Source organism: Mytilus edulis, chromosome 13, assembly GCF_963676685.1.
Source record: "Mytilus edulis chromosome 13, xbMytEdul2.2, whole genome shotgun sequence".
In the NCBI taxonomy this organism is placed as follows: domain Eukaryota; kingdom Metazoa; phylum Mollusca; class Bivalvia; order Mytilida; family Mytilidae; genus Mytilus; species Mytilus edulis.
The window spans coordinates 27,905,152-27,917,330 of record NC_092356.1 but is presented as its reverse complement, the minus strand read 5'-3'; the positions used below and the strand labels follow the sequence as shown (position 1 = coordinate 27,917,330).

Here is a 12,179-nt window from a genome sequence, read left to right as displayed (position 1 = left end):
ATAATATCAGTTTCAGAGAATTTTTGGTTTGAATCAGAGTGATTCTTTACAAAGTAGGATTTATCCCTCCCTAAGACAAGATACTTGTATCTACGTTGGCCATTCTTTTTTATGAAGCAAAGTAATATCAACTCTTTCAATTTGTCTTTTAGTTTGGAATGTGGAATACTTGTGTACAGGGTAGAAAAGTCAAATGTTTTAATACTGTTACAAGATGAAAGAGAGTTAGATTGTATGTACTCTAAAAGATCTTTTGAATTTTTAAGTATCCACATCTGATTCACGCCACCTCTAGAATAGGCAGTTTCACAATAACTTTGAAGCCCGTCTTTGATTGCTGATAAAATAGATGTTAATAATTTAGAAAGAGGTTTCGTCGAGCACTTGGAAGACCCAGCAATATACCGTTGTTTGTAAGGATACTTATGTAGTTTAGGTATCCAATACAGTGATGGAAGATCCAGTTCTTCATCTTTGGTTGAAATTCCAAAGGAACATAGAACAGACCTATGATTATCCAGGATTTCCTCTTTGGTAAGTGTCGTGAGGGTATAAGTTGAGTTACCAAGTGAATTGTCAATACCTAATTCGTTTATCAAGCAGTTGATGTAGTGACTTTTACACACAAAAACGATGTTATTTGGGGCTTTATCTGCAGGGACAACAATATATTTGTCATGGAGGTCGGATAGGTGTTTTGCAACATTGGGGTCTTTAAAGATTGACGTAGCATGGGCATTGATGGACCCATTCAGTTTCTTAATTCTGATTTGTATCAACGACCTCACTGCCTTAATCCATTCGGAACATTCAACATTTTTAACGTTTTAGAAAAAGACTATAAATAAAGGCTGAATTATATTTTCTCACCATAATGATAGAATGGTGTGAAAATTAGCAAGAGTTGTCTTACATTAATCACAGAGAGGTGCTAGCACATATTTTAATTATATCTTAATCAACGTTAAGTTTTGAAGTTAATTTGAACTGCCAATATATGAAGCATTCCTTCATTGTATGATTATTTTTTCCCTACTACAGGGATCCATCCTGTTGACATTGGTGTTGCTGTTGGTCCTGTTAAGTAAAAGATTATTTCAGATTAGAGAAAAACACAATTCAGTCAGGCATAATAATTTGATCTTCATACAATTTTTTTAAGTCAGTATAACACTTTCAGAGGCACTTATATAAATTTAAAGCATGAACTTTATACATAGCTAATATTGATCGACAGTGTCAGGCGACATATGCAAGACATAAGAAAGGTAATCGGCAGGGGTGATATCAAAATAATATTGACCGTAATAAATTTAGTCACATTTTATTTCTGTCCTGGGTATAAACCATTTTGTTTAAAAGATACTTACCGTATTTTTGAATAGTATTACATAATGGTTGAAGTGAATAAAGTTCCTTAACTCTTCAATGCCATTCCAGAAATTAATTGAAAAAAATACTAAAAGGAGCTTATTATAATAGATTTAAAGCAATAACCAAGTTTTCATGAAAGTATTTTCCAGTTATTATTCAAAAACCGAAAATTCCCCCTTTTTATGAATTGATATCAATAACAGTTACTCGGAAAAAGTAAGACCTAAAATTTATAAAGATCAAAAGGGGGTCTGCGTCAATAGATATAAACAATTTCACCAAGGATTTATGAAAATTGGTTCAAGTGTTTTCGAGTTATTGTCCCACATGTTCAAAATATAAATAATGAAAATTGGGTTTAGTATTCGAATATCTAAATCTTGAATTATAAACTACTTGAATTTGGTTCACATATTTACACCATTTAACAGCCGTCTGATAAATAGAGTTTTCTATACAAAGCAATGCAAAGGCGTTCAATTGGGTTGATGTTTTGAAAGGGTTATATTATGTAATGTTCTCTCACCTGAACATATACCACATGTTGCTTTACAGTAGTTTCTCAACGTGGTGTCATGGCAAACTGCTGTGTTTTTACAATCAACCATTTTGCTATCAAAACATGGTGCTACAAAGAAGAAGAATTTACTGATCTTAACGCGTTTTACGTCGTCAGCTTTCAATAAAAAACTGATGGTTTACCCAAAATATTTAATGTTTAACAGTTGCAAGACTTGTTATTCAGAGAATAAATGTTCATTGTTTCCTTCGACTGTGTCTATTTCACTCCACCTCGCAACTGGAAATAGGTGGTATCTCGTTGGACAGTAAATTTGCTAAGGTCTTCATAACCAGTAAACTAGTTTATATTGCGCAATCCCCAAGTACCTTTTTGAAAATACGTATTCGATTTGTTGTATTTAGCACAGCTGGTGCGTCAAGATTCTTTCTCTATGTTTTATGTGCTGCAGTGTGTGTTATATGTCCACTTAGTGTTTCTGCTTCACAGTATTTTTTATAGTCTTTCATCTTATAACCTTTCGCCAGTATTGTCTGTAAGACGCAGGCTAGCTCCAATCAACTGTGTAATCACCATCGCTGTTTTTTTGTCTGCTGTGTTGTTCCCATAGAAATTTTATCGGCAATACCACCCACAGTTCATTCTTGCAGTCACGTTTAAGAATAGCATTTAGTTAAATTGAAGAAACTCGTTCCAAAGTTTTACACATGCCACCTTAGATTGATTAACGGAACATTTAAAAATTCATGTTGGTAAATTTGTTAAAAAATAAAAATAAATGCCGTTGACAAAGAAAAAACGTTATACATTTACGAGACAGTCTACGAAAGTACGCATACGAGTTAATATTCAGTGACAACAACTCACGTGCAACAACTCTGTCAAAAGAGATGACAACAGATGGCAGAGAAAATACATAGTCCTTTATTCATAAGTGACATCCGCTATGTTACTCTTGACATGTTGAAATTCGATAATAGCTCGCAATCAGTTAAATTGAAGTAACACATTTCAACGTATTACAGATGACATTTTTGTTTCATTAATGGAACATCCTACATTTATGTTGGTAATATAAAAACATGAGAGGAAAATGCTTTAGACAAAGCGAAAAGCAACAGCAACCCACCATATCTTGATCTAATTAACATTTCTACCCCTGTCAGATTTGCTCAAACTAGTTAATTTTCAGAGATATAGGGCAAAAAAATGCATTTTACCTCGTTTTTAATTTGTAGCCATAACAATGATGGCGGATACCTTAGATGATTGGCTGGGTCAACGGGTACATTTTTGTATACTATATAACCTAAGGCTGATTTAAGCCAAGTTCTGTTTTATTTGGCCTAGAAGATTCAGAGTAGAAGATTTTTGTAAAATTTAATGGACGACGACGGACGCCTATTGATGAGAAAAGAAATGTGATCTCTTGAGGAGATTTGTCTCATTGGCAATCATACCACATTTTCTTTTTTATATCACTTGGCCCCTATGGGCTAGGTGAGCTAAAAAGGATGGAAAAACTAGTAGGTGAAGTGATATTTCATCAGTAAGTAATAATTGTCCACAATTAATTTCCGAAAGTAGAAGGTGCGCTTTATAGCTTGATATTACAGAATTTTAGAAATTTTAGACTGACATCGACATAACCAAAATTTAATAATAATAATAATAATAATAATAATAATAATAATAATAATAATAATAATAATAAAAATAATATTTTTATTTAGAGAGAGCAACTCATTTAGATTACACCAATTTTCAATAAGGCTCTCTTAATACAATAATAATTATATTAAAAATAAACAATGCATCAATAATAATGATAAATAAAGACTATATACAATTTAAAATACAATAAACAATTATGATATGGCATTACAGTACAAATATGATGGTAATGTTAAAAGTACATAGATTTGTATTTATGTTTAAATTCTGATACTGTATTTTATTTTTTGATTGAATTAGGAAGAGCATTCCACACTTTTGGTCCAGTGATACGAGAAACTAGACTTCTACAACTCTGTATTTGGTTTTGGACGACACGACATGTTGACCAAGGCTTAGCTTTTATTGCTGACTATGCGTTATGGGCACTGCTCAATGTTGAAGGCAGTACGATGACCTATAGTTCTATGTCATTTGGTCTCATTGGCAATCACACCACATCTTCTTTTTTATTTTAGATGTTTAGAAACAAATACAGTCTTCTGATCTGCTTTTCTACATGTTGTGTTATCTTTAGTGACGTTTTGACCCAGTGTGAATTCGCATGGAGTATGATTATTACAGTAGATGAGCGCCTTCCCAGTAAACCTGTGGTTTTGCTCCTTTTAAGGTTCGTGCCAATCTTTTAGTTTTTGTTTGTTAATTTTAATCAGTTTATGATTTTGCACATCAATATACTACTGTCGCCTTGACAAATTTTAAATTACTTCGTCAGTGTTTAATTTGTTTTATTAAATAAATTAAATTTCACTTACTGCACAGTTTACATGTCAAAGGACAGTAAGGTTTTAAAGGAGCCTCATTACACAAAGATTGAGAACACAAAACACGGCGGTCATCCTTGCAGCTGAATAACGACGCCCTTGTTGGTTTTTCAGTGGATGTCATGATTAATGCTTCTGGAGTTGTTATCGATGGTGTAGTTTGGGCTGAAAGTCAAGGTAGCTAATTACTAGTAGTAATTTTTTGTATGTTTGAAATATAGAATATGTTTTTCTTTTTTCTCCAAGACGTTATTTAGAGTTACGTAAGTTGTAGTTATATAAAAAAAATACAAACGGCGACAAACACTTTTTCTCCCGCTTCCACACACATTATCTTGCTCTCTCTCTCAAACTGTCTCTACACACTCTTTCTCGCGCACACTCTTTTCCTCTCTCTTTCACTCACTCTTTCTCGCACTGTTTCTCTAACATTCTCTTTCTCTCTCTTTCGCTCTCACTCTCTCTCTCTCTCTCATACTCAATTTCTCTCTCTCTCTCTCTCTCTCTCTCTCTCTCTCTCTCACACACTCTGTTTCGCTCTCATACTCTCTCTTGCCCTCACACTCTCTCTCACTCAAACTCTCTTTCGCTCTCACCCAAACTCTTTCTCTCTCACTCAAATCTCTTTCGCTCACACTCTCTCGCTCATATGCTCTCTCCCTCAAGTCTCTCTCATTCACTCACAGTTTTTCTCTCTCTCACACTCTCAGCAGCCCCCTTGCAAACTTTCTCGCTCAACAAAAAAAACAACTGCAGAAACAAACACAATAAAAACATTAACCAAGAATATATATAGCCCTCCTTATATTCAGTCATTAGAAGCAATCATGTGTAGCCTTTTCGTTTTAGTCACACAATGTGGGATCATACTGGAATTCAATGTCCCCCATCTAAGACACCGTCTCGCTCATCTCGATCTTATTAACAAGGTTAATCACATATAAAATGACTGTATACAACTCATCTATATTTAATTTAACAAGTATGTATACAAGTTATTTTGTGTATTACACCTGGATTTAACAAATTGAGCAAAACATATATCAACAACAAGAATGTGTCCATAGTACACGGATGCCCCACCGGCACTATCATTTTCTATCTTCAGTGGACCATGAAATTGGGAAAATACTCTAATTTGGCTTTTAAATTAGAAAGGTCATACAATACGGGATATGTGTACTAAGTTTCAAGTTGATCAGACTTCAACTTCAACTTTATCAAAAACTACCTTGACCAAAAAATTCAATTTGATGTGGGACAGACAGCCGAACGAACGGACGCACAAACCAGAAAACATTATGCCCTAATACTTTCGTAGGTTGGGCATAAAAATATCATTTGGGAGGTCAATTCTGTTGATGTATTAGTGAAACATCTTATTGTGACATCATACTCAGAAGTGACATTAATGATAAAGCAATACCAAACACGTGATGTAATAATGAGTTCTGCATATTCATGACCTAAACTGCTGATTTATTGATAATAGAAAACTCTCTATACTTATGCGTTCGAGTTAAAAGCTGACGACATCTATATATCCATGCTCAGTCGCTCCGACATTTTCATAAGGGGAGCTTACAAAATGTATCAGTTAGTGGTCTCAACCTTATGATCGTAAAGTTCTACACTTACGATCATCCCACAATAGGTCAATGGCGGACACAAAGTTAGGAAAATTTAAAAAGGCCGATTTCTCCACTTTAATGCCATTGAATGTTTTTCCTAAATGATAGAAAAACAACCGGAAGAACGAAAATTGAGATTAAAAAAACATCTTGTTGTAATTTGATCTATGGGTGAACGAAACTCCAAACGAGTAGGTCCGGTAAGGACCGATTTCGGCCTCAAATTTCAGGTTTATCTGACGAAAGATTTTGACCACTTTTTAAACACTTAAGTGTCTATTTTATTTGAATTAATTAGTATATGTGAAAGATTTTAACAGATTTAGTCATTAAAAACGATCCGATTCAAGCTCAAATATGAAAAATCTACCTAATATGCCGAAAAATGTCACTTTTCAGATGGTTTTTGGTAAAAATGAAAGTTGCCGCATCCGTGTTCATCCTCGACCTTTATATATGTTATGTATTATCATAAAATACAACTAACATTTCAATATTAAGGATGAACACGAATGCAGCCACTTTCGTTTTACACGAAAACCGTCTGAATTTAACTAAAATGCTAGAATTATAAGGATTTCAGTAATTTAGCATGACTTAATGGTGCTAGTACCTGATATATGTGCATTGTATTGTCAAAAACAGCCCATATTTATGTAGCAGAGGCATTCTACTGTCCAATAAATAACTAAAGGTTTTCATTTTAACAATTTTGTAAAACTGCTATATTTTGGGGCCAAAAAGGGGTCTTACTGAACCTACTCCTTTACGATGCGTTTTTTCCTTTAAATGAACATTCTTTTTAGCAGTCACGATATATTTGTATTACTGAACATAGTATGATTTCAAAACTGAACAAAATGAGCGTAATGAAAACCACAATGTATCAAAAATAAATGACACAAGGGGAAATTAGCAAGCATATATTCAAATGTCATCAATGTTTTTTACGTGTACACAGTGTGGAAACGGAACTGTACGGTTTTTTTTTAAATATTTTTGTCGTTTGACAGACTGTCAAGCGGGGCTTCGACATTAGAAAACAAACAGCAAGTTGCTGAATGTAAGTTTTGATTCACGTTGACACCAGTAAATTAAGATCTCATCACTTTATCATGTTTTTTTTTTAATTCTGAGATTTTAATCATACAATGACTCTTTAAAATTCATGCCATACTTACAGTAAATGGCTGCAACTGGGAAACGTTATATTTACCAACAGTTCTTTTCTTGTGGACATTATAAAATACAAGAGTTAAGCAATTTAAAACGATTGCGATAGAGAAACGTATATATATTAAAGAAAATACAATAACCAAAAGGACATAGAAGAGAAAAGCCATACTATGTGTGTCTACAATGAGACGTTATCGCTGAAAAAAGAGGGGCGAAAGATACTAGAGGGATATTCAAACTTATAGATAGAAAATAAACTGACAACACCATTGCTGAAAAATAAGATAAGTATAAACAGACAAATAATAGTATACAAGACACAACAAAACTTAGCACCAAAACCTGGGGGTGATCTCAGGTTTTTTGGAAGGGTGGACAGATCCGGCTCATGTTATCAAAAACCCGATATCGATCAATAGTCTAATTAGGTAGGTCACATTCATAAAAAGGGAAAAGAATTGTAGTTATGACACAAGGAACGTATCCGATACCATCTGATTGTTTCTACGTTAATATTTTGGTTATTTGAAAATCTGTCCTATATATGTGGAGACGAGTTTGTGATAATGCAGAGTTGACTAGCTTTCAGTAACTAAGAGTAGTACTACTAGTATGAAATTGTACTTTCGTGTAACGGGATCTGTTGACACAATTTGTTATACATTTCTGTAATTCAATGTTGACATTATTTTTTGTCTCGTTTCTCTATTTGTCAATTGTACCACCTTTGAACAGTATATAAATAACACATCGCTGAGAGAAGCCAAGGTTGATAATGCTTTTTCGAGGGGTACCAATCTAATCTATCACCCTCTCAGCTATGTACGTGTTATTTAATTTATTATACTGAATGTTCTATCATTACTGTCCTTTACAGATTAATTTTATTTGAAGGTATTTTCTAGAGACGTTACGTACATAACAACATACGGGTACTAGAACAATCAACAGAAGGGAAGCAAGTAGATGAGAGTTGTCTTTTTACACTACTCCTACACATTTCTATATCACTTCCTGTATCGTCTATCTTATATCTCTACAAGTGGAGCAGTATCTGCTTACCCTTCCGGGGAACCTTAGATCAATCCCAGATTTTAGTAGGGTTCGTGTTGCTTTGTCTTTAGTTTTCTATGTTGTGTCTTGTGTACTATTATTTTTCTGTTTATCTTTTTCGTGTTTAGCCATGGCATTGTCAGTTTATTGTCGGTTTATGAGTCTGACTGTCCCTCTGGTATCTTTCGCCACTCTTTTATATAGGCACCTACGTTTTAATAAAATATTCATGTTGTGTAAAGGATCAAACTTATTCGTTCAGTGTATGAAAATAAGGAGATGTGATATGATTGCCAATGAGACAATTATTCACCAAAGTTTATAAAAATGCAGTGAGTGTAAGCAACTATTAGTAACCGTAAGAACTTCAACAATGAGTAAAACCCATACTGTTTGGTCGGCTATAAAAGGCCCCAACATGATAACCCATGAAATAATAAGATTACTTGTATTTGTTTTATTGGCTTTTTGATCGTATAAAGCCATTTATATAAATATTTTATAGTGTTTTTATGTTAAAACGGTACACTAATGTCACAGGTAAGGGTAAAGGTTGTCGCATATTTTTAAACGTTTTAAACATGCTGCATTTTTATGTACATGTCCTTAGTCATGAGCCTCTTGTTCAGTGGTTGTCTTTTGTTGATGTGGTTCATCGGTGTTTCTCGACTCTCGTTTGTTTTATATGATAGGCATTTGGTTGTCCGGCTTTCCTGTTTGAATTTTTTTACACTAGTATTTGGTAACTTGTGGGTCCATATGAGGCAAGGTTTATGTCGAAGGCCGCTCTATGACCTAGCTAGAAATGTTATATATTTTTTATACATTGTGACTTGGATGAAGTCGTCACATTGACATTCATACCACATGTTCTTATTTGTATTAAGCTGCAACATTTGTAATTCAAACAAATATTAATTAGACAATATAGCTATATATTAGGTACGGATGTCAAGTTGGTTCAATATTCAACATTCAACATTCAACATTCAAATTTTTTTTTTTTTTCTTTTTTTTCTCATATCCATTTTCAACATTCAACATTCGATTTCAACATTCAACATTCGATTTCAACATTCAACATTCGATTTCAACATTCAACATTCGATTTCAATATTCAACATTCAACATTCAAAATTTTTTAATTTTTTTTTTTTTTTTCTCATATCCATTTTCAACATTCAACATTCGATTTCAACATTCAACATTCGATTTCAACATTCAACATTCGATTTCAATATTCAACATTCAACATTCAAATTTTTTTTTTTTTTTAATTTTTTTTTTCGTATCCATTTTCAACATTCAACATTTGATTTCAACATTCAACATTCGATTTCAATATTCAACATTCAACATTCAATTTTCAACATTCAACATTCGATTTCATTCAACATTCAAAATTTTTTTTTTTTTTTTTTTTTTTTTCGTATCCATTTTCAACATTCAACATTCGATTTCAACATTCAACATTCGATTTCAATATTCAACATTCAACATTCAAAATTTTTTTTTTTTTTTTCTCATTCAAATTTTTTTTTTTTTTTCTCATTCAATTTTTTTTTCTTTTTCTCTCTTCTCGTATCCATTTTCAACATTCAACATTTGATTTCAACATTCAACATTCGATTTCAATATTCAACATTCAACATTCAATTTTCAAAATTCAACATTCAACATTCGATTTCAATATTCAACATTCAACATTCAAAATTTTTTTTTTTTCTTTTTTTTTTCTCGTATCCATTTTCAACATTCAACATTCGATTTCAACATTCAACATTCGATTTCAACATTCGATTTTCAACTTTCAACATTCGTTTTCAACATTCAATATACGTTTTCAACATTCAATTTTCCACTTTCAACATTCGTTTTCAACATTCAACATTCGTTTTCAACATTCGATTTTCAACTTTCAACATTCGTTTTCAACATTCAACATTCGTTTTCAATATTCAACATTCGTTTTCAACATTCAACATTCGATTTTCAACTTTCAACATTCGATTTCAACATTCAACATTCGTTTTCAACATTCAACATTCGTTTTCAACATTCGATTTTCAACTTTCAACATTCATTTTCAACTTTCAACATTCGATTTCAACATTCAACATTCGTTTTCAACATTCAAGATTCGTTTTCAACATTCAACATTCGTTCTCAACATTCAACATTCGTTTTCAACATTTGATTTTCAACTTTCAACATTTCAACATTCAACATTCGTTTTCAACATTCAACATTCGTTTTCAACATTCAACATTCGTTTTCAACATTTAACATTCGTTTTCAACATTCGATTTTCAACTTTCAATATTCGTTTTCAATATTGAACGTTCGTTTTCAACATTCAACATTTGTTTTCATCATTCGATTTATTCAACATTCCAACATTCACAATTTGTTTTCAAAAATTACCATTCTCAATATTGGATTTTGACATTCTTGCAATGGCATCATTCAACGCTTGATTTTAAGATTCAAAATTTGTTTTGAACTACGGTGATAAAGTAATCTAAGACTTTCAAATTAAATTGTTTATATCTTTGATAAAGATTAATTTGTTACATTTAGATATTAAACAGATCACAAATTTAAATTGTACAATATAATATTACATAAAGATGGTACAAAAAAATAGATTGATTACAACATGACACTAACAAGGGAGGTAATTACTTTTTTAAACTCGGACAAGACAACTAGCACGTTAAACTTAGAGTATAGATTCACAGGTCAGAGATTGTCAGATCAAATTTTTTTTAATCGGAGATTATGTCGACGGATCATATGCAAAAGTCTTTATCAATCTAAACAATAAGGGTGCGTGATCTTTAGTCTTAAGTTTGGAGATGATCTAAGATGATAAGACATAACAGTGACTATCCTCTATTACTATTGTGGCTATTGTAAAATGGGTATAAATGGTCCGGTTCCGCTTATTTATTTCCCCGCAAAAACAAATACAGGGCTGCCGGTTCCTTGCCGGTATTGTCGCAAAACGTTCTGCAAGTTCACATTTAAAACCGCGAGTAGCTTTCAATTTTTTTGCCATTCGGAGCCTATTCAGTATGAATATTGCTCATTTGTGAAGGCTATATGGTCACTTAAACTAGAAGGTGTGGATGGCGTTTAAGGAATAGAGAATATCGGGGATTGAATATTAGAGACAATGGAACAAAAATGAATAAAGTAGAACAATGAGGTGTTCAAATATAAAGAGAATAAGTTAACTGGCAAAAAGTATGAAGAATAGAGAAAAATGGCTCACAACATAATTTAAAGAGTATATAGAGAAACATTCTTAAGGGTTTCGCGGAACCCAGTGTCTAGCCTACTTATGCTGTTAATCGCAGGCTCAACAAAAGAGGAATAAAATCAATAAAAAATATTCCTCTTAATACTATCTTATGATTCTAAGAAGCTTCTGTCCACGTTTGGTAAAAATACAGAATGTTTTAAAAACCTTAACTGCAGACTGTCTGTAATATAGACTGGAAGAAATACTAATATATAAAAAAGAAGATGTGGTATGATTGCCAATAAGACAACTATCCACAAAAGACCAAAATGACACAAACATTAACAACTATAGGTCACCGTACGGTCTTCAACAATGAGCAAAGCCCACACCACGTAGTCAGCTATAAAAGCCGAAAAGACAAATTAAAACAATTCAAACGAGAAAACTAACGGCCTTATTTATGTAAAAAAAAAAAAACGACAGGACAGGCACATACATAAATAATGTAAGTCCATTTATAAGTAAAATACAGATACACAGGTAAAAAATTTTAAGAAAATTTTCTTTTAGATACATTTTGTTCTAGCTTTTGATCATAAAAAAGCTTCTGTCCAATTTTGGTACAGGTCCAAAATAGTATAAGAAAGATATTAAAATTTTAAACACGTTAACCACAG

General features: G+C 32.5%; 1 protein-coding gene across 1 annotated transcript in view; it reads right to left on the bottom strand.

Annotated features, from left to right (window-relative positions):
• Positions 1 to 845: 845 nt before the first annotated feature.
• LOC139501449 (matrilin-3-like) overlaps positions 846 to 12,179 on the bottom strand; it is a 31,685-nt gene continuing 20,351 nt past the window's right edge. The window contains exons 6-8 of the mRNA XM_071290525.1: positions 4,384 to 4,557; positions 1,901 to 2,002; positions 846 to 1,077 (exon numbers count right to left, since the gene is read on the bottom strand). Coding sequence (XP_071146626.1) covers positions 1,022 to 1,077; positions 1,901 to 2,002; positions 4,384 to 4,557 — 332 coding nt within the window. The 3' untranslated portion in view covers positions 846 to 1,021. The remainder of the gene's footprint in view (positions 1,078 to 1,900; positions 2,003 to 4,383; positions 4,558 to 12,179) is intronic.